We start from the raw sequence: 19819 nt of genomic DNA, 5'->3' as shown, positions 1-19819 counted from the left end.
AACTTGCATGTAAGAATGACACTAAATTTGCTCTTTGTTTTGGACTCAACATCTCTCTCCTGACTTTTCTTTCTCTACACCTCTGCTTTTTTTTCTGTCCCCACTTACCTCTAATCTCTGGTTTCTACGTGATTCTGGAATAATAGCAGCCATTCCAATGGATTTGGCTGACTTGTCTGTATTGTATATAGTAGACTAATATACCTAAAATTCTTAATTTTCTAGGAAGACATAACAAAGCTATGAAGTAGATTAAATGTGAATATTAGACTTGCTGTCTTTTATTTTTAAAGAGAATGCTGACTTCAGAGAAAAAACGACTTGGAGTTATATGATATGAAGCGTTCATAAACCACGAGCTTGGCAGGAGAAAATGAAAGGGTTAGAATAAGAGATAAATTATCCATTGAATGTTAATATTTGCAGGCATGTCTAATAATTGTTATTGTTTTGAAAAGCTATATTTTGTTAAGTGTTTATTTTAGCTTTTTTATTTGCTGGATAAAAGTAACTCAGTGTTGACTGTTGACACCATTATTTTAAGACATAGTTCACAAAATTGTTTCAGAAGCTCTTTGAATAGTTACAAATCACTTAAACATTCATGCAGTTAAAAAGTGGTGTCATTTTGTTTTCTTTTTTTTTGCTGGTGTCAGAAAACCCAGTTGATTCCATGTTTATTAAATAATCTGAGAAATGTAAATCTTTAAAAAAAAATTACAGTTCTTATTTTATCCCTAGTTTTGTTCACTGGTCCAGGACTGGTTGAGATTTTTCTTTAGAACCTCATTGTCTCTGCTAGCTTACTGTCAATTCAAAAGGCACATTAGTACATAACTTGAGAAACAAGAGTTAAGTAGAAATGGTTGGTAACTTGAAGGATTAGATGCAGACTTAGATGTGTCAAGGACTAGCTCCTGAGAATAAAACTCCCCTAGGAACGGTATTTTCTTTTTGAATTCTGAAATCATCTTCTGTATGTTTCCATAGCAGTGCTAGGTAAAAATTTATAAGAAGCTCTTGTTTGAAATCTTAAAGGAAGGAGGCACATATAGGTCAGAGAAGGATGTAGACACATAGATATTTTTTAATTTTTTTCACTTAATCAGTATTGGAATTAGCATCATGATATGTGTCCCTACTAAGTCAGGTATGTCTAAGTCAGGATGACCCACTTAGATTTCATCAGCTTTGAAAAAGATACTTTATCTCATTTACCATGAGACATAAGTTCCACAAATCCAGTTTTATATTCTCAATTCATAGGGCTTCCTACTACGAGATTTCAGTTGATGATGGTCCATGGGAAAAACAGAAGAGCTCTGGGCTCAATTTGTGTACTGGAACAGGATCAAAGGCCTGGTGAGTAACTTCGAATGTTGCTTATCAACTTTTGTGAAATACTTTAAGTAATATAATTTGCTTGCTGTCTCACATTGGTGTATCTGAGGCCTCTGATACGCAGGAAGGAGCCTGGCGTTGATTTATTGGTTGGCTCAGTTTCTGTTTCACTCATCGATTGGGTCCAAGAGTCCAGCCCTGACTTATAGCTCAGCCTGGATCTGGTCATTCTTTATCTTCCTGCCCTAGGTTTGTAAAGAGAAAAAAGAAAATGAATGTTTTTAGGGAATGTATATCTTAAAAATGAATATTTTAAGTTATAAAGAAATGAAAACAAACTACAGTACCAAAAAATATGCCAGAAGTTTGTGCATTCAAGACCTAATTGGAGATAATCTGGGACATCCTGAAGCCTGCTTACCCTATGACCCCTCTCTGGGAAGTCTCTTCCACTTCTTAGCACGCACATGCCTATGCCTCCCTGACTTTTATCTGTGGCCATCGTCTCTCTTGAGTTCAGGCTCATATTGTAAAATTACCTGCTAACTACATAAGGGTGGGAATAGCACTTCAGATTCAACATGTTCAACACTGAATCTATTGTCTTCAGTTGTTCTCCTGGGTTCCCTGTCTTGCTGAATAATCACTGTTACCCTTGAGTTCATAGTCTCAGGAAAACACATTATTCCTTAAAGCCTGGTCTTAACTCTGGGTCTTCCTGTTCTCCCTCTATACTTAGCAGTCTCTGAATCCTGTCAGATGTACTTCAGAAATTCTAGCCTCTGCTTTTCAGTTTCTATGGCTGTTTCTTGGTGTCGGCCCCCATCTTTTCAGTGAACATTCTTTGTGCATCACCTTGCTTTTTCAGACTGTTATTCATAACTCCTACCACAGAGTAATATTTCCATAATGTAGATAGATCTCACTATTTCCCTTCTGTGCTTTAAAACTTTCTTGACTGTGTTCACATTATTCAGACTGTCATATGAAGCCCTTTAAGTATGAGCTAAGGTTCCTTGCCAGCCTCCTGCGGCCTGACCCTAACCCGCTACACTGGAGGCTCTGCAGGCTGCTTGCAATTCTCAGCACAAGCCTTGTTCTCTCTGGGGTTTTTGTTTTTGCTCAATGTACCTTCTTCTTGCATTGGCCGCCTGAACATTTTCCACTTTCCATCTACGGGCTAAAAATCCCAGTCTTCAAATGTCAGTTAAATGGCAAAATCTTTGCTTAAGACATTGTTCTTTTCATAAGCCTAATTAATCAGTCCCTTTTTTTGCCCTTACCCAGCACTTTTTCCTCATGGCATTCTTATAGCATTTAGCACATAATTAGTTTCTAGTAAGTTCATACCCAGTTAGTTTGAGCAACTTGAGGCACATGGGATGGTGACTAGTGACTTTTTTTTCTGCTTAATTTTTTATTTGCTTAGCACAGTACTTCATACTTATTCACTTAAAATGCTTTTTTTGAATAAATGACTACATGCTCACAAATACAGCTAAAACAGTGCTTATCAAACTAAATTTGAATTCTTTAAAATTGAGTTTTATTTCTTCTACCACTCACCTTATAGTTGAGTCCTGTGTTGATGTTGCATTTGAATAAGTATGGCTTAGATTAGAAGTTCTGTCTTTTCTGTGTGGCTTATTAAAATCTGCTTTGCGCTCGGTGCTCTAGTGCAGAGCCAGTTCTCTCTCTCTCTAACCATATCCTGTCCCTGCCACCTTGGTCACTTAGGCCCTTTTCTTTTCTACTCAGCCTTATGCAGCTTGCTTGCTTCTGACGTGTTCTATTCTCCTGTTATTACCGATAATTCTTTCATTATGATTGCATTTCCCCTGTATCATTTGATCCTTTTTCTCTTCAGAGAGTAAGGGGAGAAAAGAGAAGCATTGGGGGAGAAGAGAGAAGGCTAGGGATCAGAGATACTGAGGGAAAGCTTATACGTTCTATACATTACATTAATAATTTCAACTTACTGCAGTACCATCTTTGAGCACTTTCTTTGTCCCAAGTAAGTATATCATCTTACTTAAATTCTCAAGAATACTCTGAGATTAGTTAATTTTATTTTCACTGATAGAGTATAAAAAGTCTCAAAAGTTAACTGACTTGCCCAAAGCCATGTGGCTTATAAATGGAGGAGGTAGGATTTAATTTCAGGGCTTAACTGTAAACCATAGACTTTCTGAGCCACAGAAGGAGGAAAAGCTTGGAGGGTCCCCTGTGGGAGGTTATGAGAAGTGTTGCCCATGATCAGTTCAGTTCAGTTGCTCAGTCCTGTCCAACTCTTTGTGATCCCATGAATTGCAGCATGCCAGGCCTCCCTGTCCATCACCAACTCCCGGAGTCTACCCAAACCCATGTCCATTGAGTCGGTGATGCCATCCAGACATCTCATCCTCTGTCGTCCTCTTCTCCTCCTGCCCTCAATCCCTCCCAGCATCAGGGTCTTTTCCAGTGAGTCAGCTCTTCATATGAGGTGGCCAAAGTATTGGAGTTTCAGCATCAGTCCTTCCAATGAACACCCAGGACTGATCTCCTTTAGGATGGACTGGTTGGATCTTCTTGCAGTCCAAGGGACTCTCAAGAGTCTTCTCCAACACCACAGTTCAGAAGCATCAATTCCTCAGCGCTCAGCTTTCTTCACAGTCCAACTCTCACATCCATACATGACCACTGGAAAAAACATAACTTTAACTAGACGGACCTTTGTTGGCAAAGTAATGTCTCTGCTTTTTAATATGCTATCTAGGTTGATCATAACTTATTTTGGGGGGCTCCAAAATCACTGCAGATGGTGACTGCAGCCATGAAATTTAAAGACGCTTACTCCTTGGAAGGAGAGTTGCCTGTGATAGTCACTCTTATTCCTTTAGCTGGAATGTAGTTACATGCTGTGTGGCTAGAGGGGTGGGAAATACAGCCTAATCACGTGTCTGGGAGGGTGGGGGGAAGAGCTCAGGGATTAGCTGTCCCATCTTTGCATTTCCAGAAATTCTTGCACAAGACATAGGATGTGGTGGTTCTGTTGCACAACAAGCGGCTGTGCATCATCGCAGTGTCAGTCACCTCGGTCCTCTTCCCGGTTGGAATGTGTTTGCAGCACACGGTAGAGAAGTACCACGGAGCAGGATCATTTATGTTTCCATGAGTTCTTAAGCCTGTTCCCAGTCCTTCTCCTTTGTACATTCTGTCCCAGAAGGCCTAATTAAGGATGAAGAGGTGTTCTTAAGTAAAAAGAGAGTTTTACTAGCTGATGAAGATATGAGACTGTCTGCCTTTCAATTCGGTTGTCTTTAGTAGAAGTTATGTCTGATTTCACATCAGCACTCTTAAGTGGTAAAGGTTGTAGATCTAAGGAAAAAGTTGTTGTTTGCTGGGTCACACCTGCTTTGGCATATAGTTTGTCTTTGATGTAGAATGTAAACCACTCCTAAGGGTAGATTGAATTGGCTGAGATTTAGATTACGCCCACAGGGAATTAGTTTTAATTTGACCCCAACTCAGATAACTTAGTTTGTATTGACTTGTGGTGTTCCTAATAAGTCATAGTTCTAGGAGTGTTAGAACATGTCTTGTAAGACTTCTGTTCTCTTAAACTAATTCTTAACTATAGTAAAGATATATGAATCACTATTATCTTTTGCCCTTTACATATTTTATTTCAGTGGAACCCTATTAACAGCTTATTTTTCTGTGACTTTAAAATAGAATCCTAAAACAGTAATGAGGAATTAAGAGTGTAACTCATACAGATTTCCTTGTACTTGACATTTTCGTTGAGTTCTTGCCAAGAGCCAGATACTGCCCCCAGTGCCTTATGGCTTATAGTGTGTGACAGTAGTAATGCTAATGAGATGGGTCTTGTGAACCTCATGCCGAACAAGAAGGAAGTCACAGCACTTGAAGTATTTTGCCTTCTACCACATAGTAAGTGTGAGCAAGAGGTGAGAACAGAGCTTAGGGTGTCTGGAATGTGAAGTTGGAGGGTGAGTAATGGTGAAATAGGTTAGGCAAGGGCCATATTTTAGATTTATTTTTTTTTAGCATAAGGCTATGGTCTGTGAATGACTCCAGTTTTTTAATGTAAAATTTTTTATATATCTGCATTTTTCTTAAGAGAATGTCCAAAGTGTTTTCACATTTTTCAAAATACAGAGAGTATAGGATTAGAGCAGGTATATGGAGCATCTCTTATTCTTCCTCCCTGAAAATGTTAAGAGCCCCTGAGTTAGGTTTAGAGTTGTGTGACTATGCAGTACTGTTCCTTTTTGAAGGAGCATCTACTGGGAAGAGGTAGAGGCAGGAGGAGAATTCTAAATTAGCTGGAAGAGTTGTGTTTTTTTTTTTTTTTTTTAAAAAAAAAAACCTTTCCTTAACCACCTTTTTAGACCCTAAGTGGTTAAGGGTCTAACCACCTTTTAAAAGTTGCTGCTTTTACAATAAATGCTGGAGAGGGTGTGGAGAAAAGGGAACCCTCTTACACTGTTGCTGGGAATGCAAATTAGTACAGCCACTATGGAAAACAGTGTGGAGATTTCTTAAAAAGCTGGAAATAGAATTGCCGTATGACCCAGCAATCCCACTTCTGGGCATACACACCAAGGAAACCAGATCTGAAAGAGACACATGCACCCCAATGTTCATCGCAGCACTGTTTATAATAGCCAGGGCATGGAAGCAACCCAGATGCCCATCAGCAGACGAATGGATGAGGAAGCTGTGGTACATATACACCATGGAATATTACTCAGCCATTAAAAAGAATTCATTTGAATCAGTTCTAATGAGATGGATGAAACTGGAGCCCATTATACAGAGCGAAGTAAGCCAGAAAGATAAAGACCATTACAGTATACTAACACATATATATGGAATTTAGAAAGATGGTAACGATAACCCTATATGCAAAACAGAAAAAGAGACTCAGATGTATGGAACAGACTTGTGGACTCTGGGAGAAGGCGAGGGTGGGATGTTTCAGGAGAACAGCATTGAAACATGTATATTATCTAGGGTGAAATGGATAACCAGCTCAGGTTGGGTACATGAGACAAGTGCTCGGGCCTGGTGCACTGGGAAGACCCAGAGGGATCGGGTGGAGAGGGAGGTGGGAGGGGGGACTGGGATGGGGAGTACATGTAAATCCATGGCTAATTCATATCAATGTATAACAAAAACTACTGTAATGATGTAAAGTAATTAGCCTCCAACTAATAAAAATTAAAAATAAATAAATAAATAAATAAAAGTTGCTGCTTTTAAAAGTTACTTATGTTTGTGGTAATGTTTGTTCTTAAGTGGTTACTCATGGCATCTTGCTAAAACTTTCTCACCTTCAGAAATGATTTTATAATTTAAAGAAACACATGTTTAAAACCTGTGTTAGGACTTCCCTGGTGGTCCAGTGGTTAAGAATCTGCCTGCCAGTACAGGGGACACAGGTTTGATCCTTCATCTGGGAAGATTAAACATGCTGTGGAGCAACTAAGCCCGTGTGCCACAGCGACTGAGCCTGTATCTAGGGCCCCGGAGCCGCAGCTACCGAAGCCTGCGTGCCCTAGAAACCCGTGCTCCGCGACAAGAGAAGTCACCATAGTGAGAAGCCCACATACCACAGAGTAGCCCCCACTTGGCATAAATAGAGAAAAGCCCACAAGCAACAAGGAAGACTCAGCGCAGCCAAAAAGTAAAAAATAAATAAAAATTAAAAAAATAAAAAATATGTTAAATAATACAAAGGGGATACAATGAAAAGCTGGTTTCTTTCATTTTATATTCTAGTACTAATCTCCAGCTATAACCACTCTATATATTTTTTAATATAAGTAACACAAGGAAATTCTGTATTACATATAAAGAACAGCTGACTCATTGGAAAAGTCCCTGATGCTGGGAAGGATTGAGGGCAGAGGGAGAAAAGGGTGTCAGAGGATGAGATGGCTGGACAGCATCACTGATGCAGTGGACGTGGATTGGGCAAACTTCGAGAGATGGTGAAGCCAGAGAGACTTGGTGCAGTCCATGGGGTTGCAGAGTCGAACACAGCTGAGCGACTAAACAACAAAACACATACACATACGCACACTGTATAATGCTTTTGGTTTTTTAACTTAAGATGTTGATCTCTTTCCACATTGGTATTATACATATGGCTGTAGTTAGTCTTTTTAATATCTATGTGGTATTCAACTGAGTAGCTATATTTACCCAGCTTTCTGTGGTTTTGCTATTACTATAAACAATGCTTCTGTAAATATCCTTATACTTGTCTTTGTGTATTATATGTGCAAATATATTTTAGGGTAAACTACTAGATTGAAGAATATGTTCATATTAAATCTTAACAGAATTGTCTAATTGCAATTTTTATAATGCCATTAGTATATGGTCATACTTCTCTTCCCATACCCATGTCAATACATTATCAGTTTTTAACCTTTAAAATCTGAGAAGAATCTTGTTTTAATATCTCCTCAGGTATGAGTGAGACTGAACATATTTTCATATGACCCCTGGACCGTTAACCCATGTACTTTGCCTACTTTTAAAAACTATATGAGGTGGCTATTGTATTTTTGGGTATTTTTTTTGCCTGATAATTTCTAAGAGTTTTTTATACATTAAGTAGATTATTCCTTTTTCATTTTTAGTATGTTTTTAGAACTAAAACAAGGAAAAATGTTTGTGGTATTTATTTGTAGGTCATTCAATATTAATAGAGTGGCACCTCAGGCTGTGGAAGATGTTCTAAATATTGGTGAGTACCAAATAGTTCTTATGTTACAATTATAATATGCTATATAATGTGTAGATTTTATTGTATGTAAGCTATATAGTATGTTACAAAATATTTTATTTAATCAAGATATTTTCCCCCTTTCTTTTTCCAATAGCAAACCGACAAGGAAATTTAAGTCTTCCATTGAACAGAGAATTGGTAGAGAAAGGTCAGTGACAAATGATCATAATCACTGACATTTTTAGTTAAGTTCTGTATATATTTTGAGGATGTTATCATGAAATGTACTTGTCTAATTAAGCAAAGCATAGTACTTTTTTGACTCCAACAATATAATACCCCTTAAAATATATTGAATCAGTAGAAAGTTAAAGTTGAAATTTTATGATTTTTATCAACCATGGAAATCTAACTTCTGTGTCAAAACAGTGTGATTGCAAACTTTTCCTGGGGAATAGGAAAATGTAGAAAAATACACATCAGGCAAGTAGGAAATGTACACCTAAATTTGGTGTGCCATTAGTATCCTCCGAATGAGAAGGAATTCATTGAGCCGTGAATGCTTACCTTGACATTCACTGAAATGTCATCTATCCTTTCGCTGCGTACTCCTGCCTAGTTACTTCAGCATTCCTTCAAGAGAACCAGCAGTGCTGGCGAGAGGATACTTAGCAGGGAATCTGAAGAGCTGGGCTCCAGTCCAGACCAGCCAGTCACTCACTGAGACTGGGCAAGGCTGTTTCTCTGCCCTTCTGCTTCCTCAGCAGTGGGGTGAGGGAGTGGACTTAGATTGCTGGGGAATTCTTCAAATTTGTTAAAAATTATTTAAAAAAATATTTAAATTAATAAATTGGAAACCACATTCATTTGATTGGCATGTGAAATTTTAACACACTAAGGTCTATTCATCTACCAGGATCATTTTCGAAGGTATGGACCACAAACTAAAGCTAAATAGTGTTGTCTCTGTTTAGTTGAAGAGTATCCTAAGATTTCAAGGGTAAATTATTAAAAAAAAAAACACACAAAAATCCAGACTCTTCATAGTTGCCTTTACTTACCTATGCTGCAGTTGTCATCTGTAAACATTTGAATTTGAGAGTTATCGTAACGTATGTTCATATTGGTTGCCTTCAAAGTGATATAGCAATACATGGTAAAGTATATTAACAGAGTCAATTCATTTTATTTGTGTGTTTTGGATTCCCGTAAGACTTTCTTTGTTGAGATGGTTTGCCTTTAAAATAGTTTGTAAACAGGACTAAATCTCTGTGGTTACTTTCAGGTCTCTAAAATGGATTATTTTCTCCCTCTCTGATTTTGAGACCTAAAATATTATTTTAATCATGGCTTTGAGTTGGAATTAGTGTTAAATTTGTACCAAAAGAAGGAAAGTGAGGCATTTATAGTAATTGATTCTTCATTAGATAATTTCACTTAAAACAATGTATATACTGAAATTTGTATCAGTTATATAAAGTAATTTAAGGGTATATATAAAATAGTGATTTTTCTTTTAATAAACATACTGCTTTACTGAATGAATATTATTCCTTTGAAGATTTGACTTATCTTCAGAAGCAATAGTGAATGCCAATGGTGCAGTCACTGTTACAGACACTTCATTTAATTCAAATGAAATTTTGGTATATAAGGTAGATTATCTGATAGTCTTGTGATGTCTTTTAATGTGGTGTTCAACTAAATGCTTTTTTCAAGCCCAGTTTCTTTGTACGGTTGTCTTTAACCAGTTTGTGCTCTGCATGCCAACTTTGTGTGCCTCTTGGTTAGGGAGAAAGTAGATCTCAAAGACTTGTAGAAATACCTCATGAACCTTTTGGCATGATGTTTTGGAAAGGAACTTATTAGCAAGGGATTATGTCAACTCAAGTTCTATTTTTGAGTGCTTCAAACTAGTTTCTCTTTGTTTACTGACTTTACAGTCCTCCCTTCCCCCACCAAAGGTACCTATTTCTGCTATCCTGTGGGTGATATAGGCTTCTGTGGGCTAATCTGGGAACATACTCCCTGTTTATAAGCATTTTTTTAAATGGAGTTTGTCATGAGTTCCAAGAAACTTGCTGCCAAACAGACTTTTGGAATAGAACTGCCTTTAAATTGGGGATGGCATCCATTCTCATTTTGCACTTCTCAGAAGTGACTGTTTTTCATTGAATGTGCTAATATTTGGCTTTTTTCCTTTATAGTAACAAACGAATATAATGAATCATTGCTCTACAGTCCAGAAGAACCAAAAATACTTTTCAGTATTCGAGAACCAATAGCAAACAGAATTTTCTCGAGCAGTCGTCAGCGTTGTTTCACCTCAAAGTAAGCTTCCACGGTCTTCTTGTATCTGTTTTCCTCCCTTGTAATTAATTATAAAGCACATTTGGCTGTGAAAGTATTCAGTTTCATTAAATCACTGCTTCAAACTTAATCATGCAGGAAAAGTAGAACCTGTGGAGTTAAGCGGTATCATGCTAATAACCTGGGTAAAGTGATATTTTCTTTAAAATTTAGTTTCACTTTAGAGAAACTAAAATTTAACTGAATAGAAAGGACATGGTTATTTAATTGGGTAATGTGTGCTTGTCTGTTTTTACTTTATTAAGTAAGACACAGTAAGATCGGATTGTCACTTCAAAAGAAACTGGAAAACAACTTTTTTTTTCATATACTATGGAATAAAAGCAGGACATACATTCATATAAAGCCTAAATTGTGTAGCAACATAAAGGACTCATTTCTCTCAGCTTTTCCCTACAGCTGAATCTCCCACCCATGCCCACATCTGTTAAATTTGCCACAGATTTTTTGTTTTGAGGGGAAGAAGATATACAAAAATGTTTATAATTTTTGTAAAGGTTGCCCAGTCTTCCAGACTGACAAGAAAACTTAACTATAGTTAGGGCTTCCCTGATACTTCGTCTGGTGGGGAATCCTTCTGCAATGCAGGAGACCCCAGTTTGATTCTTGGCTCAGGAAGATCCCCTGGAGAAGGGATAGGCTACCCACTCCAGTGTTCTTGGGCTTCCCTGGTAGCTCGGATGAAAAAGAATTCACCTGTAATGCAGGGGACCTGGGTTCGATCCCTGGGTTGGGAAGATCCCCTTGGAGTAGGGAATGGCTACCCACTCCAGTATTCTTGCCTGGATAATTCCATGGACAGAGGAGCCTGGCAGGCTATAGTCCACTAAAAAAGAGTCAGATACAACTAAGTGACTTTCACTTTCACTTTTCATCTCATGGCAAGCAAAGAATAGTTCAATTACAAATTGCTTCTTACAGTGTGCATGTACTTTTTTGAAAATGCATAATTGATTTTTTTTCTAGGAAAGACATTAAAAAGGATAGTGATCATATTTTAAAATCACTTAATCATTTGAGAATTAATTTTGATTAATCAACAAATCTGTACTCAGATTGGGTAAGACTAAAAGATTCATTTAAATGTTTGCTCATATAAGTAGGAGAATAGCTTTATGACTTTGGTTGGAAACTATTTCTTAGCAACAGATTGGCAAGTTGAACTAAATTAGAGTTATTAACTTATGTTAATCAAGATACCATCAAGAAAATAGAGGCAAGCCACAGAGTGAAATAGTATCTATGTCTAGCAATGGATTCATATCCAGAATATATTACAAAAATTCTTACAAGTCAGTAAGAAAGAAGGCAGGTAACCCCTTAGAAAAATGGCTGAAAGTCTTGGACAGGCATTTCGCAAAAGAGAATATCCAAATGGCTGATAAGTGTATGGAGAAACATCCTTGACCTTATTCATCTGAGAAATATAAATTAAAACTATATCATATAATACGACAGTCATGTAAGGATGTGAGAGATGGACCTTAAAAAAGGCTGAGTGCCAAAGAATTTATGCTTTTGAATTGTGGTGCTGGAGAAAACTCTTGAGAGTCCCTTGGACTGCAAGGAGATCAAACCAGTCAATCCTAAAGGAGATCAGTCCTGAATATTCATTGGAGGGACTGATGCTGAAGCTGAAGCTCCAGTACTTTGGCCACCTGGTGTGAAGAGCTGACTGATTGGAAAATACCCTGATGTTGGGAAAGACTGAGGGCAGGAGGAGAAGGGGGCGACAGAGAATGAGATGGTTGGATGGCATCATTGACTCACTGGCATGAGTTTGAGCAAACTCCAAGAGATAGTGAAGGACAGAGGAACCTGGCGTGTTGCAGTTCATGGGGTCACTTAGAGTCAGATATGATGGAGCGACTGAACAAATACAATGCCACACACACTCACCAGCCTAGCTAAAATACCAGTTGTTGATAAGGTGGAGCAACTACAACTTTTATATAAAAGTGGAGCAACTAGAACTTTTATATGAAACTTTTATACTGTTAGGAATAATATGGAAAATTGTTCGGCAGTTACCTACCAAAGCTGAATATAGGACGTGCAGTGACTCCGTGATTCTGCTCCAAGATATATATCCAGCAGAAGTATATACCCTGACAGATATGTAGGCACCAAAGGACATACTCAAGAATATTCAGAGCAGCAATGTTCCCAATAGATCAAAACCCTAATGTCCATGCATAGTAGAAGGGATAGTTAAATTTTGGTATTTTCGTACAATGCAGGCGTTTTCAGACAACAATGAAAATGAACCCAGTGCTGCTACATATGGTAACATGGATGATCACAAGCATACTATTGAGCAAAAGAAGCCAGATATAGGCATATCTATTGTATTCTTCCATTTATATAGAGTTTCAAGAATAGACAAAGCTATTATTACTGTGGTAATTGAAATTAGGATAGTGGATATGCTTGGGAAGGAGGGGCTGGGAGTAGAGACTGGGAGATGGGTTAAGAACAATGAGGGAACTTCCCAGGAACTGAGTGTAACATTCAGTTCCTAATTTGGGTGATGATAACACAAGTGTGTTCATTGAGCTGTATGCTGATAATTTGTGCCTTTTCTGTATATAAGTAAAAATTTTACATGACAGTAGTTACATTCTTGCTCAACATTTAAAATACTTGTAATGGTAATAATGTTCAAAAAGCTCCTAAGAGTTCCATCAAGTCTGAATTTGTTCACTTTTAAGTGTTTGGGTAAATGGAACTATCCTGAACATTTCGAGATTTTCTTGGGTAATGTACTCATATTGACATAGTCACTAATTTTCTCATAACAAAGGGCAGGGCAACTTGATTTTAAAAATCAAGGCCAAATGATCTACCTGCCAGTTTAGATGAAAACTCAGTGTTTTAAAGGAATTGCAGTTTAAGCAAAGTGTTGATATTTAACAAGATGTCTCTCTCTGCCTAGGGTGTGTGTGCGTTCTCGGTGTTGGGATGCATGCATGGTTGTGGATGGAGGAACTTCCTTTGAATTTAATGACGGAGCCATTGCTTCAATGTTGATCGAGAAAGAAGATGAGCTTCGAACTGTGCTTCTAGAGCAGTGAAGGATTGCCTCAGATGACCATTTTGATTGCCAGAGAAATAGTTTTACTGCAGAAACAGCCTACCAGTCATAAAGCTACAGTTTTTGGTTGTTGTTCAGACTGCTTGGCCTTGGGCTGAAAGGCAACCAAGAAAGTGAGATTTGCATTATTCTTCTGATGGATTCTGATGGAAAAGATGTTCACTGTGTAAGAAAATGGAGGACTAAACTGATGAGAATTCATAACAGTGAAATTTTGATACTGCTTGCAGTTGGTTTCCAAGAGTGCTGGTATCTTTATAAATTGAGAGAGGTAGGGCGCAAATAAAAGATTTAATGTTTAGGATTTGAAATTTAACTGTACAAGTTTTTTTTTTTTTCCTTCCTTTTCCTCCTCACTTTGTGGAATTGGTCAGACCAAACACATCTCATTTGATTAGTATTTTTTTTATAGTACCTAAAGATCAAGATTTTTTAAAAAAACTTTGATGGAGAATTTTGATAAATCCTGACATTGACCTAATTGAAGTAGGTAAATGTGTTTTTATATATCTGCCAAGAGTTTTCTAATTTCAGAACACAATGATATTGTTATGACTATTGATTTAAAAAGTTCAATCATTTTTGAAGTTATTTATGGATGTTTTCATTTAATTGACTATCAGGTTAATTTTGAAAATGTTGGGTGAAATATATACGGACAAAATCATGGCTCTATTACAAATGTATTAGCCAATAATTATTTTAGGTCTTTGGTAATTTTTTTGTAATGATTTGAGGCTGGTAAAGTTCTTCCATATTTAAAACTCTCTAACATGGATTTAAAGACTAAAAGGATGAACTGATTAGGCACATTCTATTATGAGTTTGGTAAAACCTATAAAAATTTTCATCTAGTGTTAGGAGTATTGTCAGAAAGAAAGTGGACTGTTTAATAAATATGCAAAACATTTTAGTTTTGGACTTGCCTTACTTATTATCATGGTAGTTTTCACCTAGCTCATATTCCAAGTTTTACACATTAGATTTGGAGGATAAAATGTTGTGGCTTTTCTTTTTTTCCCATTATGACAGTTTCTTTACCTAATTCCCACTTTACTTATAAGTAATCCTAGAATTATCACAAAAAGTTCCTCTTGCTGCATCATGAGACAATTGGTATTCTTATTCCAGTTATTCAAAATTGTATTTTTTTTTCCCACTTGCTGTTAAAAATTTGTCTTCAATCACTGAAATATTTATTGAACACCGACTCTGTGCCATATACTGTGTCGGGTGCTGGATGTACACTGGTGATCTGAACAGCCGCTATCCTGATAGAACTGAATCTGGTGAGCTCAGAAGTAGCTTCTGTGAAAACTAGGATGTGTAATTAAACCAAGTGCTCTTAGTTTTGGCAACATTTATCATGTTCTTGTCAGATTTTTTTAAGTACTATTATTATACAAAGATAATCTTAGGTTTTGATGTATATCCAGAACAAGAATTTGTTTTTCTTAGTTGAGAGTAACTGCATAGATACTACTCACGAGGAGTTTACATCATGCGTACAATAAAAATTGGTGTTTTCCCAGAGATGGATCTAGTTTCTGGTTTGATTTAATAATGATATACTTAAGATACCACTTTAAAAGAAGTAAAATTCCACACTATAGAAACTCCCTAACAGGTTTAAAATACCTTTTTGACAAAAATGCCAGCTCCATCTTTAATATCATGGAAATCTGATTGTCCAAAATGGTACATAGATCTGTTTAATATGTAATATATTAATAGGTAACCTGCTGTGTAAAATTGTTTATAAGCCATAATTTAAAGGTTTAAAAACTACTTAATGTGCTCCATTTGTGATAGAACCTCTAACATTTCTGACCAGTTGTGGGATTTATTTGTACGAGATGACGAGAGGCAAAGGTTGTTAGAATAGCAAAAATGTTCTTATGAATGAGTTCCTTTTAATGGCAACTACATGTGAATAAAAGTAAACCATTGTTATCTTTTCTTTTTTAGTTCATTTATTTCTTCAGCTCTTATGGGTCATTATTTGAAAACCAGATTGCCCCAAAATATTATATTTCATGTCTTTTTTCCACACTATTATTTTTTTCCCTGTTGACTTCATTCACTGCTAATATGTGACACAGTGCTTCCTGGTAAATGTAGATTCTTCAGATATTTTTGAGTTAATGTTTTTGATGTTCCATATGTATTTATATTCATGGACCCAGTAAATCAAAATCATATTACATGAACTGCTGAACTGGAAAGAAGAATTATTTTAAATGCAGTTTATTCCTTAACATTAAAGTAACCATGAAGGATTAGGGTGTAAGTCAACAAGAAGGCTTATATATAAGTTTTCTACATGAAGAAACGTATAAAGAATATTTTTTTAAGTGTCATAGGCTTTATTTTATGATAGATTTTTTTAGAAAATTTTAATAATCATCAGTGGTTAAAAAAAATTCAAAACTTGGGATCCTGAAGAGACTGTTGAAGAGCTCTATCTGAACAATACACACCTTTTTATACCAGAAGATTGTGAGCTCACTGGGAGTAGGGATTGTGTGTTCTGATTTGTACAAAGAATACGTGAAAACCTGCATAGCTAGAGAAGAAATCTATTATAATAAATGATGGTTTTACATGCTGAAACAACACTGTTAGGGAGTCTCTGTATGTCAGGGGGTGATGTATTGATAGTTGCAGTGAGTAGGACAGTATTTGAGGAACTTTTTTTTTTAACCATTCTTTTAAAATGTCTTCCCCAACTGCAACTTTTCTTTTCCCCCCTACACCTATTCTCTTTAAATGATTGAAGAGAACTTGAATGATTTGTGAGGCTGTCATCATACTAGACTGGTTTTTTGCTTTCACAAGTGGCTTCCCTGGTGGCTCAGATGGGAAAGAATCCGTCTGCAATGCAGGAGACCTGGGTTTGATCCCTGGGTTGGGAAGATCCCCCTGGAGAAGGGAAGGACTGCCCACTCCAGTATACTGGCCTGGAGAGTTCCATGGACTATATAGTCCACAGGGTCACAAGCAGTCAGATACAACTGAGCGACTTTCACAAGAAAATCTATTTAAAATACCTTTGGTAACTAAGCTTTGTTAAATAGCTATTTCCTCCTGCTTCAGAACTTTCCTTCAAAGCATCATTTTATGATGAGTGATTTTTCACAAAATCATTCTATTCATCTTTGAAGTATTTCCACTAGTCTTTGAAATGGGTTGTTGTGGATTATCCACTTACCATGTAGTTTTGGATTAAAATATCACCAGATACTAACCCCTCTATTTTCTGGTTCTTGCAGCAATACCACTGCAAGTTAACTTACAGTTACTATCCTGAGTAGTAAAGTAATAGTTTTGAATAAAAAGACATTTTAAGAGCCAATGTAAATGACCAGGTTTTGTTTAAAACACATGAAATGCATGGTGATGGTTGGGATATGATCAATTCCAGTGTGCCTGTTAATTTAAAATGTGTATCTGTGGAAAAAAGTCTGCCTTCTTGTCTCTCATCAGTCACAGCCCCTGCCATCTGAAGACCTTAAATATAATGATTTTACTGCTCAAATGTACAAGGTAGATATTTTGATATTTGGTTTAAGGAATACCAAAATATCAGCATCTTGATATTTAGATTCACTAAAAAGTAACTCAAACACTAAAGGAAAACAAATCTCTAAAATGAGTTTAGGCTTTAGGGTTTCAACCTGTATAAGGAGTTAGGGTCTTGGTGGAGAGAGCTTTTTGACTTTCTGGGAACTTTGGCCAGGTAGGGATGGGAAGAGGAGAGGTAACGAGAGAGAAGGTTGCCTTCTGTTTGTTCCAAGGTTAGGTTATCCAATGGAAAGGTGTTTCCAGTTTTCCTGGACCAGTTAGTGCCTTTCCTCATGTTCTAGACCTTGCCCTGTCCTCTACATTGTAGATCATTAGTCAGTGTTGGATTGTAATTAAGTTCACCATGATAGAAGGGACAGAGTCACTTTATTCAGAAATAAATATTTTGCATTTGGCTAGAGTTTACCTAATAATCTTGGGAACTTGCAGCTAGGGTATAGAAGAGGAATCAAGAGCCACAGGCAGACTGCTAACATCGTTGTTCAGTCTCTTAAATCATGTCCAACTCCTTGTGACCCCATGGACTACAACACACCAGGCTTCCCTGTCCTTCAGTCTCCCGGAGTTTGCTCAAACTCATGTCCATTGAGTCAGTGATGCCATCCAACCATCTCATCCTCTGCTGCCCTCTTCTTTTGCCTTCAGTCTTTCCCAGTATCAGGGTCTTTTACAATGAGTCAGCTCCTTGCATTAGGTGGCCAAAGTACTGGAGCTTCAGCATCAGTCCTTTCCAATGAATATTCAGGGCTGATTTCCTTTAGAATTGACTGGTTTGATCTCCTTGCTGTCTGAAGGGACTCTCAAGAGTCTTCTCCAACACCACAGTTCGAAAGCATCAGTTCTTCAACGCTCAGCTTACTTTATGGTCCACGTCTCAAATCCATAATGACTACTGGAAAATCCATAGCTTTGACTATATAGACAAAGTGATGTCTTCTTTTGAATATGCTGTCTAGGTTTGTCATAGCTTTCCTTCCAAAGAGCAAGTATCTTTTAATTTCATGGCTGCAGTCACCATCTGTAGTCATTCTGAAGCCCAAGAAAATAAAATCTGTCACTGCTTCTTTTTCCCCTTCTATTTGCCATAAAGTGATGGGAACAGATGCCATGATCTTAAGTTTTCTGAATGTTGAGTTTTAAGTCAGCTTTTTCACTCTCAAGAGGTTCTTTAGTTCTTCATTTTCTGCCATTAGTGATATCATCTGCATATCTGAGGTTATAGATATTTCTCCTGGCAATCTTGATTTGTAAAAAGAATGAAAAGCATATGGTGTGTGCCTCTTGATGGAAGACAGTATACCACCTATCCTGTCTCCTTGCTGTGATGTTCAAAAAAACCTTGACAAACTAAGCCTCTAGATCAGGGTTTCTCAACACTGGCACTGAGGTTTTAGATCAGATGATTCTTTATTGTGGGGAGTTGTCTTAGCTATTGTGGGATGATTAGCAGCATCCTTGGTATGTACCTGCTGGAGGCCAATAGCTCCTCTCCACTTGTGACAATCAAAGCCATTTTCAGATGTTACCAGTGTCTCTTGGGTGCAAGCTCACTCTTGGTTAGGAGCTTTTTGCTGCTAGATCTAACCACCAGTTTATGGAAATAGGGGACACATGAACCTGTTAAACATTATTCCAGGGATGGATCACATCAGTAAAATCCAGAATGGAGAACACTGGACAAGCAACCTAGTTTCTTCCATACATAAATTGTAAGGATAATAAAGAAAAGGAACACTAAGATTAAGAAACTAAAGAAAATGTCACTGTCAACCAAATTCAAAGTATGATCTGTGTTTGGAGCCTGAGCAAAACAAATCTATGTAAGAAAACAGCTTTTAGATAGCAAGGGTACTTTCAACATCATCTTGATATTTAATGTTTCAGAATTAAATCAGAAGACTATTTTTCAGGTAGATACTGAGCTATTCATGAAGTCATGGGTCTCAGTTTTGCCTCAAAAGTGATCTTGTGAGCATGTGATGTCTATGGGATGGGAGCTGCTGCTGCTGCTAAGTCGCTTCAGTCGTGTCCGACTCTGTGCGACCCCATAGACAGCAGCCCACCAGGCTCTGCCATCTCTGGAATTCTCCAGGCAAGAACACTGGAGCGGGCTGCCACTTCCTTCTCCAATGCATGAAAGTGAAAAGTGAAAGTGAAGTCGCTCAGTCATGTCTGACTCTTTGCGACCCCATGGACTGCAGCCTACCAAGCTCCTCCGTCCATGGGATTTTCCAGGCAAGAATACTGGAGTGGGTTTCCATTGCCTTCTTTGTATTGGATGCGAGAGATGGATGAAATGAGATTGGTCATGAGTTAATGACCTTTGAAAGCAGGAAATGAAGTTCACCATCTTTACCTTTTGCATTTGACATTTTTGATAAAATGAAGCATGGTATTGATATTAAAAAGGAAGCAGAAAACTGGGTAATATTCAGGAAGAAATCACCATTCTACCATTTGAATGTGTTCAAAAGGAGTTAATTCCTAGAAGATCTCTGGATATAGGGTAAACTATTCAAAGAGTTTGCTAATGAGAATAAAATGCACAGCATAAGCTGATCAAGTCTGTATTTAAAAAGTGCTATGAGCTGATTTTTATCCATAGTACTTGATACTTTATTGATAGTACTTATCACTTAATCTCAAATGTCTTATAAAATATGTTAATACTTTAAGAAGCACTT

At 37.3% G+C, this 19819-nt stretch overlaps 1 protein-coding gene across 2 annotated transcripts in view; it reads left to right on the top strand.

Moving 5' to 3' along the window:
• Window positions 1–15510, top strand: part of NADK2 (NAD kinase 2, mitochondrial) — a 47592-nt gene extending 32082 nt beyond the window's left edge. For both annotated transcript variants that reach the window (XM_070476584.1, XM_070476585.1), the window contains 5 exons: window positions 1267–1362; window positions 8049–8104; window positions 8241–8294; window positions 10294–10417; window positions 13392–15510. In XM_070476584.1, coding sequence (XP_070332685.1) covers window positions 1267–1362; window positions 8049–8104; window positions 8241–8294; window positions 10294–10417; window positions 13392–13530 — 469 coding nt within the window. In that variant the 3' untranslated portion in view covers window positions 13531–15510. The remainder of the gene's footprint in view (window positions 1–1266; window positions 1363–8048; window positions 8105–8240; window positions 8295–10293; window positions 10418–13391) is intronic.
• Window positions 15511–19819: the final 4309 nt, after the last annotated feature.

The sequence above is a fragment of the Odocoileus virginianus genome, chromosome 14 (genome assembly GCF_023699985.2).
Source record: "Odocoileus virginianus isolate 20LAN1187 ecotype Illinois chromosome 14, Ovbor_1.2, whole genome shotgun sequence".
Classification (NCBI taxonomy): domain Eukaryota; kingdom Metazoa; phylum Chordata; class Mammalia; order Artiodactyla; family Cervidae; genus Odocoileus; species Odocoileus virginianus.
The sequence above is the reverse complement of the archived record's forward strand: the minus strand, read 5'-3'. Positions and strand labels throughout refer to the sequence as shown.